General features: G+C 46.3%; 1 protein-coding gene across 14 annotated transcripts in view; it reads right to left on the bottom strand.

Annotated features, from left to right (window-relative positions):
- Positions 1-19987, bottom strand: part of SCRIB (scribble planar cell polarity protein) — a 295493-nt gene that overhangs the window by 202418 nt on the left and 73088 nt on the right. For all 14 annotated transcript variants that reach the window (XM_082257570.1, XM_082257580.1, XM_082257581.1 and 11 more), the window contains exons 2-7: positions 19522-19639; positions 17337-17415; positions 11106-11195; positions 9904-9960; positions 4096-4159; positions 3924-3998 (exon numbers count right to left, since the gene is read on the bottom strand). In XM_082257570.1, coding sequence (XP_082113696.1) covers positions 3924-3998; positions 4096-4159; positions 9904-9960; positions 11106-11195; positions 17337-17415; positions 19522-19639 — 483 coding nt within the window. The remainder of the gene's footprint in view (positions 1-3923; positions 3999-4095; positions 4160-9903; positions 9961-11105; positions 11196-17336; positions 17416-19521; positions 19640-19987) is intronic.

Here is a 19987-nt window from a genome sequence, read left to right as displayed (position 1 = left end):
CCAGTGCTGGAGTGCCCACAGTTATCACACAATAGAAAAGAAGTCACCAGCATTCCAAGCAAGCATTTGCAAAACTGATTATTAACACAAAGGTCAGATAAGAAAAATTTCAAGACCTCTGGGGGTCCCCTGCTATAGGGCAACTCAGTAAGGTCACTGAGTCGCCCTGGAGGTAGGGGATTCTGCAAGGCCTCAAAACATTCAATAACAGACCTATGTGATATTATGGAGTTGATTTACTAAAACTAGAGATTGCAAACTCTGGTGCAGCTGTGCATAGAAACCAATCAGCTTCCAGGTTATTTTTCTCAAAGCTCAACTGAACAAGCTGAACTTAGAAGCCGATTTGTTTCTGTGCAGAGCTGCACCAGATTTTGCACTCCAGTTTTTTGCTGGTCAGGCAAGGACCCTTTTACGTGGGGCGGACACCGCCCGGAGTCCACCTGCTCAGCAGGGAATCTGTCCATTGATTCATTTGTGAAAGTCCATGGCAATTTTCTTTCTTTTTACTGGTTTTGCATGACGCAAGCTGTTGCAGTCATTACAAGCACCCTTCAGTCACTTGAGTAAGAACCTACAGTGGGTACGGAAAGTATTCAGACCCCCTTAAATTTTTCACTCTTTGTTATATTGCAGCCATTTGCTAAAATCATTTAAGTTCATTCTTCTTCCTCATGAATGTACACATAGCACCCCATACTGACAGAAAAACACAGAATTGTTGACATTGTTGCAGATTTATTAAAAAAGAAAAACTGAAATATCACATGGTCCTAAGTATTCAGACCTTTGCTCAGTATTTAGTAGAAGCCCCCTTTTGATCTAATACAGCCAGGAGTCTTTTTGGGAAAGATGCAACAAGTCTTTCACACCTGGATTTGGGGATCCTCTGCCATTCCTCCTTGCAGATCCTCTCCAGTTCTGTCAGGTTGGATGGTAAACGTTGGTGGACAGCCATTTTTAGGTCTCTCCAGAGATGCTCAATTGGGTTTAAGTCAGGGCTCTGGCTGGGCCATTCAAGAACAGTCACGGAGTTGTTGTGAAGCCACTCCTTCGTTATTTTAGCTGTGTGCTTAGGGTCATTGTCTTGTTGGAAGGTAAACCTTCGGCCCAGTCTGAGGTCCAGAGCACTCTGGAGAAGGTTTTTGTCCAGGATATCCCTGTACTTGGCCGCATTCATCTTTCCCTCGATTGCAACCAGTCGTCCTGTCCCTGCAGCTGAAAAACACCCCCATAGCATGATGCTGCCACCACCATGCTTCACTGTTGGGACTATACTGGACAGGTGATGAGCAGTGCCTGGTTTTCTCCACACATACCGCTTAGAATTAAGGCCAAAAAGTTCTATTTTGGTCTCATCAGACCAGAGAATCTTATTTCTCACCATCTTGGAGTCCTTCAGGTGTTTTTTTAGCAAACTCCATGCGGGCTTTCATGTGTCTTACACTGAGGAGAGGCTTCCGTCGGGCCACTCTGCCATAAAGCCCCGACTGGTGGAGGGCTGCAGTGATGGTTGACTTTCTACAACTTTCTCCCATCTCCTGACTGCATCTCTGGAGCTCAGCCACAGTGATCTTTGGGTTCTTCTTTACCTCTCTCACCAAGGCTCTTCTCCCCCGATAGCTCAGTTTGGCCGGACGGCCAGCTCTAGGAAGGGTTCTGGTCATCCCAAACGTCTTCCATTTGAGGATTAGGGAGGCCACTGTGCTCTTAGGAACCTTAAGTGCAGCAGAAATCTTTTTGTAACCTTGGCCAGATCTGTGCCTTGCCACAATTCTGTCTCTGAGCTCTTCAGGCAGTTCCTTTGACCTCATGATTCTCATTTGCTCTGACATGCATTGTGATCTGGAAGGTCTTATATAGACAGGTGTGTGGCTTTCCTAATCAAGTCCAATCAGTATAATCAAACACAGCTGGACTCAAATGAAGGTGTAGAACCATCTCAAGGATGATCAGAAGAAATGGAAAGCACCTGAGTTAAATATATGAGTGTCACAGCAAAGGGTCTGAATACTTAGGACCATGTGACATTTCAGTTTTTCTTTTTTAATAAATCTGCAACAATGTCAACAATTCTGTGTTTTTCTGTCAGTATGGGGTGCTATGTGTACATTCATGAGGAAGAAGAATGAACTTAAATGATTTTAGCAAATGGCTGCAATATAACAAAGAGTGAAAAATTTAAGGGGGTCTAAATACTTTCCGTACCCATTGTAAGTAATAAAGACACAGGGGTTGATTTACTAAAATGGGAGAGTGCAAAAGCTGTTGCAGCTCTGTATAGAAACCAATCAGCTTTCAGGTTTTATTGTCAAAGCTTAATTGAAAAAGCTGAATATAGAAGCTGATAACTACCATGCAAAGCTGCACCAGATTCTGAGTGCTCCCTTGTTAGTAATGGCACTTTTCCACTGCCAGTACCGGCTCGGCTCCACTCGGCACTGCTATACCAAGCTCGGCTCTATTGATTTTCCACTGCGTGGTACGAGTCGGCACTGTATAGGCTCTACTTGGCTCGGTTTGCTTTTCCACTAAAGTAGTAAGTGGGTGGGATTACAATGATTCTCTGACCAATCAGTGGCTAGTAGTGACAAACAATCAATGTTGCATTCAAAGGATTGTGGGATATGGAATAGGTACGGCCCGCTTGGAACCCCAAACAAGGTGGTACTATTTAAGCGAGCCGTACCGAGCCGTACCATGTAGTGGAAAAGCGCCCCTGTACCAAACCGTACCGAACCGTTAAAACACGTACCATGCGGTGGAAAAGCGCCAAAGCGAGCCGTACCATGCAGTGGAAAAGCCCCATTTATCAACCCCACAGACTACTGTCTGCAGGAGCGGAGTCAAGCTGGATACACACTATACAAATTTTCTTTAGGTTTGACCTCATATGGTTTTGGTAAATCTAAAGGAAAAAATCTAAACACTTTCACTTCGTATGCAGTCAGACAGGCCCTTGCACTACATAGTTGAAAGTGAAGGCCCGTACACACGTAGCGATTGTCGGCCGTAAATATTCGGCCACCGTCCGATCGTTAGTATGATGCTTCCGACAACCGACTGCGACTTTTCGGCCGAACAGATTCTGGTGTGCAGGCTTTAAAATTTTTGTTGGCCAACACCAGAACGGCCGATTGTTCCTCAGTCAGCACAGAATTCGGCCGACAAACAGCAGATGAGCAAGACTGGGCATGCTCAGAGAAGGAAAAACACACGGAAAGTTAACCATCACATGACATCACTTCTGCAGTTTGTTGTTGGCCGACAAAATTCGTGTGCAGTCTTTAGCACTTTTGAACTAACACGACAGCACCGGACAAAAGACGGCCGATCGTTCGTGCCTTAAATCTAAAGGAAATCTAACAACAAAAGTTGTATAGTGTGTATACAGCTTAAGTCTGAAAGGGCCACAGGTTGGGCAACAAGAAGTTAAGCGTTGGGGGTTCATTTTTACTTGCTTTTGGCACAGCCAGCCTCACATTGAGGACAACCACCGCAGGACACCAAGAACCAAAAACCCAGCATACCGTGTTAATGAAAACCCCTCTATATGAAACCCTTTTATGTAAACTCCAAACTGTTTGGATAAAGCCCAAATGATTCTGCAGAGCAGCGATAAACCTCCCCAGGGACTTAAAAAAATGCAGTTTCTGTTAAAGTGAACCAATAGATGGTGGTCAGGACTTCTCCAGGATGAGGAAACCGAATATCATTCAGTCTAGGAGTCAACATTCACAAAGCTGGATTGCTGAGGTTTGGCATGGAGACAGACAAAAGAGTCTAGAAGTAATTCTATACCCGTGGCTTGTAGAAGGAAATGTTAAACCTCGGATCATGGAACCTCCGACAGAACATGCTAAATCAATATACACCACCATTGTATGCAATAGTCAGGTGAGCGAAGGTGGCAGAAAACTCACCGGGGGCAGAGAGGTGAGCTGGTTCCGGTCAAGCCACAATTCTCGGAGGTTGGGAAGAGCACCGAGTGTGTCAGGCTGTGATGGAGAGAATAGGAGAGTTTAATCGTTCAGGAATCAGAACAGTGTTACAACAAGACAAAAGACAGCTTCCATCTTTAGGTTCTCTCCTTACCAGAACCTGTAGGTCATTGCTTCCGAGATCCAAATGTTCCAATTTAACCAGGAATGAAAGAGACCTGCAAAACAGCAGATAAACCTCAATGATGCAAAAAAAAAAAAAAAAAAAACGATTGTCCAAACTCCGCTGTTACAGTAACTTTCTTAGGAGGTCGCGTTCTTCCCTCCCCGCTGTGACCAGATATCAACGAGACATAATTTAAGGCTGTCCATTCACCTCACCTCTTTCCCCCTCCTCCCATTCCCGACTTCTACTTTATTCTTTCATGATTTCCTTAAGATTCAAATATGCCCCCCCCCTTTTTTTTTCGATCCCCCCCATGACCCCCTTCTTTGGAACCACCCCACCTCTTAGGCTCTGGTTCAACAGTTACTTCATTATTCAAGGGGCATCTTCCCCAAAACCTAGAAACACAGTTGGTTTTATACAATATGTTCAACAACTCTGTTATAAGATACCTCGATTGACCTGGTTAGGTCTACCACTGGTTAAGGGTAAGATTCGGATTTGTACCTCTAAACATTATGGCGGCTGCAACCGCATAACCTGAACAAGCTTACCGGCATTTGTTATGCTTGAAAACTCAATAAAATTTTCTTGGGGAAAAAATAAAAAATAAAATAATAATTTAAGGCTGTCCTGGTGGACTTGGATGTATCTCGAGATCCTCACTAATGAGTCATATCCACTCTTAATATAAAGAGGTTAGATACAGATGACATATTAGATCCTCAGATATATACAGCTGCAAGAAAAAGTATGTGAACCCTTTGGAATGATATGGATTTCTGCACAAATTGGTCATAAAATGTGATCTGATCATCATCTAAGTCACAACAATAGACAGACAATCACAGTCTGCTTAAACTAATAACACACAAAGCATGAAATGTTCCCATGTTTTTATTGAACACACCATGTAAGCATTCACAGTGCAGGTGGAAAAAGTATGTGAACCCCTAAACTAATGACATCTCCAAGAGCTAATTGGAGTGAGATGTCAGCCAACTGGAGTCCAATCGATGAGATGAGATTGGAGGTGTTGGTTACAGCTGCCCTGCCCTATAAAAAACACACACCAGTTCTGGGTTTGCTTTTCACAAGAAGCATTGCCTGATGTGAATGTTGCCTCGCACAAAAGAGCTCTCAGAAGACCTACGATTAAGAATTGTTGCCTTGCATAAAGCTGGAAAGGGTTATAAAAGTATCTCCAAAAGCCTTGCTGTGCATCAGTCCCCGGTAAGACAAATTGTCTATAAATAGAGAAAGTTCAGCACCGCTGCTACTCTCCCTAGGAGTGGCCGTCCTGTAAAGATGACTGCAAGAGCACAGCACAGACTGCTCAACGAGGTGAAGAAGAATCCAAGAGTATCAGCTAAAGACTTACAAAAGTCACTGGCACGTAAAAGACTAAACAAGAATGGATTTCATGGGAGGATACCACAGAGGAAGCCACTGCTGTCCAAACAAAACATTGCTGCACGTTTAGTTTGCACAAGAGCACCTGGATGTTCCACAGCAGTACTGGCAAAATATTCTGTGGACAGATTAAACCAAAGTGGAGTTGTTTGGAAGAAACAAACAACACTATGTGTGGCGAAAAAGAGGCACAGCACACCAACATCAAAACCTAATCCCAACTGTGAAGAATGGTGGTGGAGGCATCATGGTTTGGGGCTGCTTTGCTGCATCAGAGCCTGGACGGATTGCGATCATCGAAGGAAAAATGAATTCCCAAGTTGATCAAGACATTTTGCAGGAGAACTTAAGGCCATCTGTCTACCAGCTGAAGCTCAACAGAAGATGGGTGTTGCAACAGGACAATGACCCAAAGCACAGAAGTAAAACAACAGAATGGCTTAGAGTCCATTCACATTAGTGCGACTTGTCAGGCGACTTGTCAGCCTGACAAGTCGCGGTCCATTGAGTAGTACAGGACCCGTTCTAATAGGAGCGACGCAAGTCGCTCCAACTTAGAAAAAGGGTCCTGTACTACTTTGGGGCGACCTCGGAGCGACTTGCATAGACTTCCATTATGTGAAGTCTCTGCAAGTCGCGCCGAAGTCGCGGTGCATGCGACTTCACAGGTCGCCCCCCGAAGTCGTGTCGCCTCAATGTGAATGGGCTCTTAAACAGAAGAAAATACGCCTTCTTAAGTGGCCCAGTCAGAGTCCTGACCTCAACCCGATTGAGATGCTGTGGCATGACCTCAAGAAAGCGATTCACAACAGACATCCCAAGAATATTTCTGAACTGAAACAGTTCTGTAAAGAGGAATGGTCAAGAATTACTCCTGACTATTGTGCACGTCTGATCTGCAACTATTGAAGTTATTGCTGCCAAAAGGAGGTTCAACCAGTTATTAAATCCAAGGGTTCACATACTTTTTCCACTTGCACTGTGAATGTTTACATGGTGTGTTCAATAAAAACATGGCAACATTTCATTCTTTGTGTGTTATTCGTTTAAGCAGACTGTGATTGTCTATTGTTGTGACTTAGCTGATGATGAGGATCAGATCACATTTTATGACCAATTTGTGCAGAAATCCATATCATTCCAAAGGGTTCACATACTTTTTCTTGCAGCTGTACATGTTCTTCAGGTGAATCTAGGAGCTGGATATTGTCTAAACGGCACCATCTCTCCTACCTATAGCATATGTGGGGCTACACACAGATCTGAATGTAAATCTAATTAATTACAGGAATAGAATATAGCCCTTACAAACCGAAACAAACATCTATTACAGACTATATACACCTTTGTTTTTATATCTATAAGGTATACTGCACAGTCCTAACACACTAGTTTGTGGACAACGTCCACTTTCTATACACTGATCCCTACACTACTGATTCGGTAGGATGATTTGGTGGATTTCGGTTTGATCCACACTCTCCCTTGTGGGACGGGTCCCACAGTAATTGCACTTTTCCACGGCATGGAACCAAACGGTTCGGCACGCTTTTGTGCTTTTCCACTGCTGGTACCGCATGGTACGGTGTAGGAACGGTTTGGTACGGTACGGTAAGGCGGCGCTTTTCCACTGCATGGAACCGAACGGTACAGCTCTCAAAAACAGTACCACCTCGATTGTGGTTCCAAGAGGTACCATACCGGTACCATATCCCACAATCCTTTGCATGCAGTCACTACTAGCCACTGATTGGTCAGAGAATCCCACCCACCCCGTTGTTATCCCACTTAACTTTAGTACTACTTTAGTGGAAAAGCAAACCATACCAAACCGTACCGAACCGTTCCAACACCATACCATGCGGTACCAGCAGTGGAAAAGCAAACCGGGCCAAGCAGGGCCGAGTAGAGCCGAGCCGGTACTTGCAGTGGAAAAGTGCAATAAGTGTTCTATTCGTCAGTTTCACTAATCTGCAGATTTAGAAGGAACACATTGACTACCATGTATAGATAGTTACTATCATTCTATAAATGTTTTAGGGCGATAGCTCTGTGGGTGAAATCTTCTTGCTGCCCCGGCGCCCGCCCAGGGAGTTTGTGTGCGGATGTGGTTGGCTGCTGAGGTGGGTCCCACATGTCTGACATATGGCTGTAACAAACAATATCGCTGTTGTAAATATTGAAGAAATTATGTATGTACTTAAATATGATTGTAAATGGGATTGTTCTTTTTCATAGACGAGTACTGTGTGGTCTTCATAGACCCTGATGAAGCATTGGCGAAACGCGTCAGCATGTAAGGACCTAACACACGAGTGCTCATTTCTCTCACTATGTAACCACATGTAGGAAACCGCTTTAAGTAACTTCTGTATTTTTAAATGAAGATGGATACGCTGGCATCAATGTTTTTTGAATGTATATGTAGCAGGATTCCCAGCCGTTTTGCTGGCTATGGGTCCGCCTGGGTTACCACTAGTACCAACATCACATTTAAGCATGTTCTCCAAGTGTGAGCACTGAGACAAGAATCAGTCCAGTATCTGAGTTTTTTATATTTATTTTGAACTTGGATGGGAGAAGGGATGAGTGGGATACTCCTCTGGCTCAACTATGCACAATTTGTGTGGGACAACTGAAAAACGCCCATTGGTGCTGACTTGACGCTGGCTGGATTGCCAGTCAATGCCGGTAAACGCTGGTTAACGCACACTTGCTGTCTGCCAACGCAGAACTGACTTCTGATACTTTCATGTGGCACAAAGGCCTAGTTAAAGCTTCCTTTAACCCTCTTCACTGAGGTAGCTACTTGTATGACTGCTGCAACGCTTAACACTTCAGGGCCCGCACCGGCACCCTCTTTCACACACACCTATCTTCAGGGATTAAACTCTGGCACCCCCTTTCCAAGCCCTCTCTACTGGTTAGCTGGCTCCTGGATCCCTCAGACCTTCTGGAGTGGTCCCCCTATCCTAAGCAGACCCCTGGGTAGTTTCCAGTACTCACAACACTGCTTTCCTGGAAACTTCTGCCCAGCAGCTCCACTCAGTCCTCAGCACACTGGATCCCTCTCTGCAGCTCAGCTCAACCTTCAGTCCTTTAGGCCGAACGCCAAGGACACTTTCCTCACGCTGACAGGAGGAGAGACAGCCATCACCCTCCTCCTGGGACTCTGCTTCCCGCCAAAGACACCCTGTCATGTGCTCCCCTCAGACTTATACCCCATCCCAGGATGCATTGCGGCAGATTCTGTCCTCTGGTATAGATACAAGCCCTGGTGTGATATTGGTCAGGTTTCCTCCACTGTCCAATAAGAGCCCTCGTTGGACACAGTGGGGAGACTCCCCAAGCTCAACAGGCACACCTGGAAACACATGACAGCCTAGCTGAACAATTAGACCCCCACTGATAAGCAGACAGGGTCCCTCTTATAGTTTTTCCTAGCACCTACCTAGGAGAGTACTAAATGTATATCGAAATAAAATATGTAACTTTTTAATAATCTAGTGGACGCTCCTCTCTTGGGCCTGTACAGTCCGATCGCTCTTCCTCAATTTCTTTCTGTTGTGTATTAATGGACTGCAATCTTGTCAGTTCTGACACCAGATTATCCCCATCAAGATACCATACCACCTCTGCTGTGACTGTATTATCACTAAAAAGATCCTAATCCCTGCTAGGACTCGATAACCAATAAAAAGATCCCAGGTTCTGCTGACACCAGATTATCGCCAACAAGACCACAAACTTAACTTTTCTTTGGCTGACCTCTATAAAGGCCATTCCCCCCTTCAGGCTCATCATGAATGCTGCTGCCAGACCCATCCACCTATATGCCCCATAAGCATGGTAAAGCCTAGTGTCCTACTCCTGTAGGGGGCAGCATAACCCAATGGTCAAGAAGATTCTGGAGCTGTGTCCATCAATTAACAAAAGAGAAAAAGGTTTTCTTACTACCAGTGTCATCACCTTGTAACATTATAGCAGCATTATCAGAGTCCCCACCTGGGGCCACCTTCGCAGGCGTTATACTCAAAAGGCTGAGCATAATTGTAGAGCAGAGCATTGTGGGTAAATTGCGTCAGAGGAGACGGCGGCTACTGGGGGGTTTTCCCAGGCAGGGACTGTCAATGTCACACAGATGAATAAAGATACCAAAGTTTGAATTGTTCTCAGAGTGCAGCCAGTACTTTTCTTTGGATTTGTGTAGTCTGTAGGGCACAGAGGACAACCCCCTGCTGGCATTCCGCTTCCGATCTTCCATGAAGGTGACCTGAATTAAAGCCTGGGAGCAGCGTTGCCTATTGTGATGGTATTGGAGGAGTTGTGGTGTTTCTCATAAACGGATTATAGACAAAGATTTAGCTTGCTGAATATACTCACGATGGCACAGACTTCAGCAGGTTTTCCCGTAATTCCAATGTGACCAAATTTGCTAAACTAATAGAAGAAGAAAAAAGAAATAGTAAACCGATGAACCATGGAAAACATTCTGACAGAGCTGACATTTATTTTGTGAGCTGCATTTTATGTGTTTATTCGATAGGTGTAAACACTAGTCTCCTATTCATTAAAAGCAAATTCTGATTGGCTGCTGTGTAATCCTAAAGCACATGTGTCAAACACAAGGCCAGGGGCCGAATCCGGCCCTTTGGGTAATTTCATGTGGCCCTTGCAGCCAGGGCTTTTTATCAGCCAGAACATGGCGAAACTCTATTCCACCACCTCTGGCTCTCGTCCTCTGCTCCCTGCTCACCGCTATCACTTGTAAACACAGAAGCCTTCTGTGTTTACAAGGACAGCTTTCCTCTTAGCGACTCGCAGCTCTCGCATATGCGTGCCTGCCCTGCTTGCACTCATGGCGGGAACAGATGATGACCAAGGATCTCCCCGCATGTATGCAGTACACTCTGTAATTCTGGACTCTGCACTCTGTATGTAGAGCACTCCTGAACTCTGCACTCTGTATGTAGAGCACTCCTGAACTCTGCACTCTGTATGTAGAGCACTCTGTATGTAGAGCACTCTGTATGTAGAGCACTCTGTATGTAGAGCACTCTGTATGTAGAGCACTCTGTATGTAGAGCACTCTGTATGTAGAGCACTCTGTATGTAGAGCACTCCTGAACTCTGCACTCTGTATGTAGAGCACTCTGTATGTAGAGCACTCTGTATGTAGAGCACTCTGTATGTAGAGCACTCTGTATGTAGAGCACTCTGTATGTAGAGCACTCTGTATGTAGAGCACTCTGTATGTAGAGCACTCTGTATGTAGAGCACTCTGTATGTAGAGCACTCCTGAACTCTGCACTCTGTATGTAGAGCACTCCTGAACTCTGCACTCTGTATGTAGAGCACTCCTGAACTCTGCACTCTGTATGTAGAGCACTCCTGAACTCTGCACTCTGTATGTAGAGCACTCCTGAACTCTGCACTCTGTATGTAGAGCACCCCTGAACTCTGCATACATAGTCTTACTGATACAACTGGCCCTTTGAAAGCAACCATAATGGTGACGTGGCCCTCAATGAAATTGAGTTTGACACCCCTGTCCTAAAGGATAATTGGCAGGAAATGACACTCACTTGCCAATGTCACCGGGCAGCGTCTGCAAGGAAACATCATTGAGCGCCAGGTGAGCCAGGCTGCGGAGCTGTGTAAATCCATCTGGCAGTCTGCAGAATAAAAGAAGAACACACAAATGAATACAATGCAGTCAAAAAACAAATAATGTTAAAGAGCTTCTTTAAAGTGGAACCCAGATTTATTACTACATGTCAAACACAGCATGCTCAGCAATGTACCTATGTAACACTTCCAGGTTTATATTACCAGTCACAGGATTACAGTACTCTCCCGGACAATGCTTTCGTCTGCTTTTCTCTCCAGAAGAACAGAACCTTTCATGTTTTGGCATCAATCAGGGTCACCACCTACTTCCTGGACTGGGAGTTGACATAATGGAAGCACAGTGACTAAGTGGTTAGCACTTCCACCTGTTCATCCATTCAAACCGCAACCACGGCACTACCTGCCTGGAGTTTGCATGTTCTTCCTGTGCCTGCGTGGGTTTCCTCTGGGTACTCCCGTTTCCGCCCACACTCCAAAGACACGCTGGTAGTTTAATTGGCTCCTGTCTAAATTGGCCCTAGTATGTGTATCTATGAATGTGAGTTAGGGACCTTAGATTGTAAGCTCCTTGAGGGCAGGGACTGATGTGAAATGTATAATGTACATGTGAAGTGCTGCGTAAATTGCACTGTGTAATATAAGTACCTATAAAAACAAAAATCGTGGTGCCTGTGCAGTTCTTGGTTGTGTTCACAAATGCATGGCACAGACCAGCCCCTACGGCAGCACCTCACCATGTGACTGGCTACAAAATGACAGTTACAGTCTGATGACTGGTGGGGGACTGACGAAATGCTACCTCCTGCCTGCAGCAGACTGATGACATCATTGCAGCCCAAGCAGAGTCTCTGGACTAGAGGTCATGGACAGCTTTTGAATGAGAAAAGTTGGAGCTTTTCAAACAATGGATACTGTTGCTGCATAACGGGACATGTCAGAAATTCACTTACAGCGGAGTTCCACTCAAAAGTGGAACTTCCGCTTATCTGTCTCCTTCCCCCCCTCTGGTGCCACATTTGGCACCTTTCGGGGGGAGAGGGGAGCGGGTACCTGTTTACAGGTACACTGTCCCCAATTCTGTCGGACCTCGGCGAGGTACCTCAGAAGTTTAGCCCCCTCCTCCTTCCGCTGCTTCTAGGCCAGTAAGAGAGCGCAGAGCGTTTCGCGCGTGCGCAGTAGGTACCCGGCCGTGAAGCCGCAAGGCTTCACTGCCAGGTTCCCTTACCGGCAATGGTGGCGGCAGCATCCAACAGCCAATGGAAACATCGGCTGCGGTGCCGACAACGCTGGACTCCAGGACCGGTAAGAGTCCTAATATTAAAAGTCAGCAGCTACAGTATATGTAGCTGCTGACTTAATTTTTTTTTTGGGGGGGGGCGGTACACCGCTTTAAAGTGGTTGCAAAGTCACTGTGCATAATCACTGGAATCCCCTCTGTTATAGCTAGATATATTGCACAGTATGTTTTTTTTTTTTTTTTTAATACCTTATTTCACAGCGCCTGGCGCTCTTCTTCCCCAATCTGAGGAGTACAGTGGGAGGGGCGGAGACTCCCCTCTGATGTAAGCCAGGAGAGCATGTGGCCGCACAAGGCCGATGTGAAGTATGGTATTTAGCTGCATAATTTAAAGCAAACATTTACATTGTAAAACATAGCTTGCTATAACAGAGGGGATTCCAGTAATTATGCAGTGTGACTATACTGCCACACAGAATAGCAGAAGGAGGGGGGGCAGGGAGCAGTTCAGCTCTCGCATCACTGCCTATTGAGCTGACAGGCAGGGGAGGGAGGGGGAGAGGGAGAGACTTCGGGATGACGGAGGCACGTAAGCTGACCACAGTATCATGGATCACAGCAGCCATGATTACTGTGGTCAGCACACTTACAGGGGGGACACCGAAACAGACTGGATCAACCAGGCATTTTACATCATACAATGGGACAAACTACACCGCAGCAGCACTGTACTGTATATCGTGCTTTAAAAGGAACAGGACTTTTTTTATGGGTTACAACCTTACTTTATTATAACAAAATGCATCCGCGTGGAGTCTGAATAGAAGCTATATGATAATAAGCTGGGGAGCTTTGCACTGGAGGGGCTTAAATCCCTTCAGCAGTTTTTATATCACACCTAACCCTGATACATTCTATATTTCTTCACTAAATGTGAAGTGAATTTCAGTTTTTTCCTGTCTACATCTTCCCTACAAATTCTTATAAATTCATTGGTTTCCAATGTTCTTCTACCTCATTACCCCTCGTATCTCCATTCCCTTTACCCCTCGTATCTCCATTCCCTTTACCCCTCGTATCTCCATTCCCTTTACCCCTCGTATCTCCATTCCCTTTACCCCTCGTATCTCCATTCCCTTTACCCCTCGTATCTCCATTCCCTTTACCCCTCGTATCTCCATTCCCTTTACCCCTCGTATCTCCATTCCCTTTACCCCTCGTATCTCCATTCCCTTCACACCTCGTATCTCCATTCCCTTCACACCTCGTATCTCCATTCCCTTCACACCTCGTATCTCCATTCCCTTTACCCCTCGTATCTCCATTCCCTTTACCCCTCGTATCTCCATTCCCTTCACCCCTCGTATCTCCATTCCCTTCACCCCTCGTATCTCCATTCCCTTCACACCTCGTATCTCCATTCCCTTTACACCTCGTATCTCCATTCCCTTTACCCCTCGTATCTCCATTCCCTTTACCCCTCGTATCTCCATTCCCTTTACCCCTCGTATCTCCATTCCCTTTACCCCTCGTATCTCCATTCCCTTTACCCCTCGTATCTCCATTCCCTTTATAAAACAGGGCAAGGTCACATGTGTGGGTATAAGCCTAATTTTCCTGGGTAGCTGGGCTAAGCTGGCCATCCAGCATGCCCCATCAACCGACTGACCTCTGGTAAGCGGGGTCATCCATACACTGACCGAAATTTGGCACGTCCCTTCTGAACTGGAAGCATTTCAATCAGCCTATGGCCAACTTTACGCTTTGCGATGCGGTGAAGAGTTTGGCGATTCTGCTTCTTCTCAGTTACTGCGCAGCTGCTGTTCCTCAAACTTGACCTGGGCCAGTTCAGACCTAGATCACGCATTTCACACTAGCAACCAGCGGGTGGCAGCATTTTCTCTATTCTGAGACCGGCGGCCACAATGTCCAAGTTTATGGAGTTTAGGGAGTGTCCCGAAATGCCACAATAGTGACCTCTCAGAGAACCACAACAAGGGGGTGTGGACAGCGAGGAGAAAACCGCTTATATCCAAACCAGGCGGCTTGTCTCAGGCACACTGCCCACATTGCATTGTGGGAAGTGAATACAGGGCAGACAGAGGACTATATCCTGAAATCCGAAGGAATATTTAGCAACCTTGCAGTGACTGTGCTGCTTTTTTATTTCACAGTTCTCAATCATGGTTCTGCAGAACCCTGGGTTTCCTCCAGAGGTTGCTGGGGGTTCCTTGAGCTGTGGCTAATTGATCTTGTATTATTTCAGTCCCGGCATAATTTAGGGTCAATGCCAAATGGCTGGGCGGCTGCATGACAGTAAATGATCTTTTAGCTGTCTGTAAAGGGGGGGGGGGGGGCATTCTTCCCATTAGCCACCAATGTAAGGAGCTTTTGTCTCAATGACACACAATGAATTGGTTTAAGCATGAGTTCCTCAAGACTTTAAAATCATTTCAATGGATCCTCTGGTGTAAAATTGTTGAGAAAAGCTGGTTTAAAAAAGGACTGCTGCTTTAAAACTTACCCTCCGGAAGATTTACCCCTTCCTGACCAAGCCATTTTTTTTGCGATACGACACTGCGACAATTGCGCGGTCGCTCGACGCTGTACCTAAATAAAATTGATGTCCTTTTTTTTCCCACAAATAGAGCTTTCCTTTGGTGGTATTTGATCACCTCTGCGATTTTAATTTTTTGCACTATAAACAATAAAAAGGACAATTAAAAAAAAAAAAAACTGGGTTTTTGACTTACCGTAAAATCCTTTTCTCTGAAGTTCATTGACAGACGCAGCTCCATATCTTCTTGACCATTGTAGGGGGCAGCTTAACCCAATGGTCAAGATGATATGGAGCTGCCTCTGTCAATGAACGATAGAGAAATATACCGTATATACTCGAGTATAAGCCGACCCGAATATAAGCCGAGGCACCTAATTATACCACAAAAAAGTGGGAAGACTTATTGACTCGAGTATAAGCCTAGGGTGGGAAATTCAGCAGCTACTGGACCCAACGACCACCACAAGACCCAAAACAGGGGCTATGGGCTCCCTAAAGAAAAGTATGCACCAGGGAGTGTGTCGCCTCGACCATTGAAAAAAGACCGCCAAGGCCGATACCTGGCCTTTGATAGTGCTCAAGGCCAGTTTCTGCTCAACCCCCTGTTAAAAGGAAGGTCAAGATCCGAGTCATGAAAAAGAGCAAAAATGAAACCCATGAGACTCGCACCACACGATGTACATCTTCTACCTATGATGGTAGATCTTCCTAGAAGGAGATTTCCTAGCTTTTAACAGCGTTGGAATCACAGACTCACATAAACCTCTATCCTTCAGTGCCAAGCCGTTAAAGCCAGCAACTGTAAAGCAGGAAGGAAGATTGGCCCTTGGAACAGCAGATCCTCCCTTAGTGGAAGTGTCCAAGAAACGTCGGCGACAAGCCACACCAGATCAGCGTTCCAAGCCTGGCAAGGCCAGTCCAGGGCCACTAAGGTGACAGGTACCCCTTCTGCCCCCGATCCTACGTAGAAGTCTTGGCAGAAGCTTGAGGAGGGAAAGCATAAATTTAGACAATATTGACCCCACAGGGCCACCAGCAAGTCTGTGGCATCCACCTTAGGATCCCATGACAGAGCCACAAACCTCATCACCTTTCTGTTGAGCCGAGACGCCAACAGATCCACCTCGGGGGATGCCCCACTGGAGACACAACTGATGAAACACCTCTGGATGAAGGGACCACTCCCCTTGGTCCAACACCTGTCGACTGAGGTAATCCGCCGGCCAGTTTTGCGGCCCCGGAATGTGCACGGCGGAGAAGACTGGAACTAAACATTCTGCCCACCTTAGAATGCTGGCAACCTCCAGAGACGCCAGGACACTTCATGTACCCCCCTGGAGATTGACACAAGCCACGGCCATGGCATCGTCTGACTGAATGCACACTGGACATCTCTGAAGAAGATCCATCCAATGTTCCAGGCACAGTCTGATCACTCGGAGTTCCAGGACATTGATCGGTAGTCTGGACTCTTCCAGTGTCCAGACCCCCTGAGCAGAATTTCTGCTGAGGACGCCTCACCACCCAGACAAGCTGGCATCCGTGGTGACCACTGTCCAATACAAGGGGAGGAAGGACTTGCCCAGCCGAAGCCCTGGAGAACAAAGCCACCATATCAGGGACCCTTTCATTCCCCGGCTCAGTCAGCTTCTTTGCACTGCATTAGGTAGATTAACACTCATGGCCTCCAATTTGGTGCAGTTGATCAATAGGCCTGAGATTCGGCCAAATCGGTCCAGTAAAAAAAAAATACATTCAACAGGGTGATATGTGGGGAGGTGATAAATAATAACAAATCGTCTGCAAAAAGCGTATATTTGTGGTTGCCGTCTCATGATCCCCAAGATATCAGAGTCCTGATGAATTGCTATGGCCAATGTTTATATGGCTATTATAAATAGTAAGGGGCAGAGTGGGCACCCCTGGCAAGTGCTGGAGAATTTTGGGGTGTCACTCGCTGTAAGCCATAATCACCAAAATTAAAAGCAATGCTTGAAACATATCACTCTGTGTGTAACGCATCCATATAAAATATATGAGGTTCACTTTTTGAATTGAATTACTGAATGAATGAACTTTTTAATATTCGATTTTTCTGAGATGAACCTCTAAGTGTGAGGAGTGGGCGATGTGTGTGGGACCTCAAGCAGCATAATATCTAATAAACTGACCAACAAAGACTCCTGTTCACACAATACAAAAATTCCCCAGGGGGAAATGTACAAGTTAGCGTTCAAAGAAAAGTGCAGAAAAATGAGACTTAGGGCAGACTATTGTCACCACTTCTTCTAGGGATAATTCTTCAGCTCTCAGGAGGTAGCAGCGCCAAGAAGACATTCCAGATACCTGCAGTATGACATACAGACGCCAATTACACACATTTATTACCTGGAGAGAGGGTTTCCGCTGAAATCTGCAATCTCTAATGACTTGCAGAACTTGATACTTTCTGGAATTTCAGGAATGTCTGAAAAAAAGAAACAGAAAGTGAGGAAAACAGGACAGAAAAAAAAAATGGGACTGAAAGTGTCAGAGACAGAAAGAGAGCGAGAGAGGGAGAGGGGGAGAGAGACAGAGCGAGAGCGGGAGGGAGAGACAAGGGCCGAGACAGAGCGGGAGGGAGAGACAAGGGCAAAGACCGAGCGGGAGGGAGAGACAAGGGCAAAGACCGAGCGGGAGGGAGAGACAAGGGCAGAGACAGAGTGAGAGGGAGAGACAAGGGCAGAGACAGAGAGCGGGAGGGAGAGACAAGGGCAGAGACAGAGAGCGGGAGGGAGAGACAAGGGCAGAGACAGAGCGGGAGAGAGAGAAACAAGGGCAGAGACAGAGCGGGAGAGAGAGAAACAAGGGCACAGACAGGGCGAGAGCGAGAGAAACAAGGGCAAAGACAGGGGGGAGAGCGAGAGAAACAAGGGCAGAGACAGGGGGAGAGCAAGAGAAACAAGGGCAGAGACAGGGGGAGAGCAAGAGAAACAAGGGCAGAGACAGGGGGAGAGCGAGAGAAACAAGGGCAGAGACAGGGTGAGAGCGAGAGACCAGGGCAGAGACAAGGGGAGAGCGAGAGACCAGGGCAGAGACAGGGGAAGAGCGAGAGACCAGGGCAGAGACAGGGGAAGATTGAGAGCGAGAGACGAGGGCAGAGACAGAGCAAGAGCGAGAGAGCCAGACAAGGACAGAGACAGCGAGAGAAAGAGAGAGAGACAGACAAGGGCAGAGACAGACCGAGACAGAGAGAGAGACACACACACAGACACAAGGGCAGAGACAGACCGAGACAGAGAGAGAGACACACACACAGACACAAGGGCAGAGAGAGAGAGAGAGAGAGACACACACACACAAGGCCAGAGACAGAGCGAGAGAGAGAGAGAGAGAGAGACAGAACGAGGGAGAGAAACAAAAAGGCAGAGACAGAGCAAGAGAGAAGAGAAAGATAAAGGCAGAAACTGAGTGCGAGAGAGAGAGCCAGAGCAAGCGAGGGACAGAGGGGCAGAGACAGCCAGAGCAAGCGAGAGACAGAGGGGCAGAGAATGCCAGAGCAAGCGAGAGAAAGAGGGGCAGAGAACGCCAGAGCAAGCGAGAGACAGAGGGGCAGAGACAGCCAGAATCATCAATGAGAGGTATAGACAGCCTGTGTATTGTAGGAGAAAGGGAATCAGAGCATACGCTGCATAGGCAAAGCACATATTTGTTTTAAGACAAGAACACAAACTTTCCAGTCAGGTGTCTGTACAGTGTGATCAAGTTGTCAATCACCTCCCCCCATATGCAGCATTATAAATGCCCCAACCTGCTTCCATATGATGAGGAGTGCCGGTATTCCACAAGCAGATTGAAATGTGTCATGAGAACTGCTCATCCCTGAACAATAGAACATGTTGCAGTTCTCACCAATGGTGACAATATCACCACCACCATCCTTTCCTGTGGTGCAAGCAAAAGGCTCAGCCAGGGTCACATGGATTTCCATCAATTATTTGTAATTATTCAACACATTGGACCTCATTACCCACCAATAGGAACTAAGAAAAAGCCTCATAACAAGTCCCGCACTTGGAATCTTCCTACAATGATTAAAGTGGTTGTTAAAGCTGAAAGTTTTGTTTTTTTTGCCTTTATTCTCTGCATTAGGGTGAAAAACCTTTTAGGTGCAACTCTCCCAATCCAGCACTGAGCCCAATATAGTAGCTGCTCTCTCCCTCCTCAACGGACTCAGTGAAAGCAGCGGGAGCCTATGGCTCCTGCTGCTGTCAATGCAATCCAGTGACGAGTGAGCGGGCCTGACCCACACTGTGTCACACAGTGCGGCCCGGGATTTTACCTGCACAAGTACCTCCCGTTAGCAAGGGGCTTTCCAGGAAGAGCCAGGAGTGCCGATGGGGGACCCCAGAAGAGAATCAGGGCTGCTCTGTGCAAAACCATTACACAGAGGAGGTAAGTGTAACATGTCTGTTATTTTAAGAAGGGAAAAAAAAAAGATCCTTTACAATCACTTTTAGATGAGAGTGAATGTGAATGTCTGCCTTTTCTGGACAGAGCGCTTGGGTATAGAAAAGGCCGGGCACAGGCATACCATTGCGGGAGATATCGAGCTCCACCAGCTGCATGAAGTTGGCCACCTCAGGCGGAAGACGCTGGATCTCATTGTCACTCAGGCCCAGTTTCCGGAGATTCAGCAGGCGGAAGAAAGGCTGGAAAAGACAAAACATCTGATGAATAAATGATTGAGATATATACAGTATACAATATACAGACCTCAAGCTCTATAAGACTAAAACAAATCTGCAAACAAAGAGCTCATGCAGGATATCTAAAGGAAAACTGCACAAGATTCTGTTGCACATTATTATTATTATTGTTATTATTATACATTTATGCAGCTCTGACACACACTGATCATAATTTATAACTACCCGCCTAATATGGAGTAGGTCCCCCTTTCACCACCAAAAAACCCTGACCCCTGGAGGCTTGGACTCCACTAGACCTCTGAAGGTATGCGGCGTTATCTGGCACCAAGCAGTCAGTAGCAGATCCTT

This window comes from Pelophylax lessonae, assembly GCF_965119305.1.
Source record: "Pelophylax lessonae genome assembly, chromosome: 5".
Taxonomy (NCBI): domain Eukaryota; kingdom Metazoa; phylum Chordata; class Amphibia; order Anura; family Ranidae; genus Pelophylax; species Pelophylax lessonae.
Note: the sequence above shows the minus strand (reverse complement) of the source record. Positions and strands in the feature narration are given on the sequence as shown.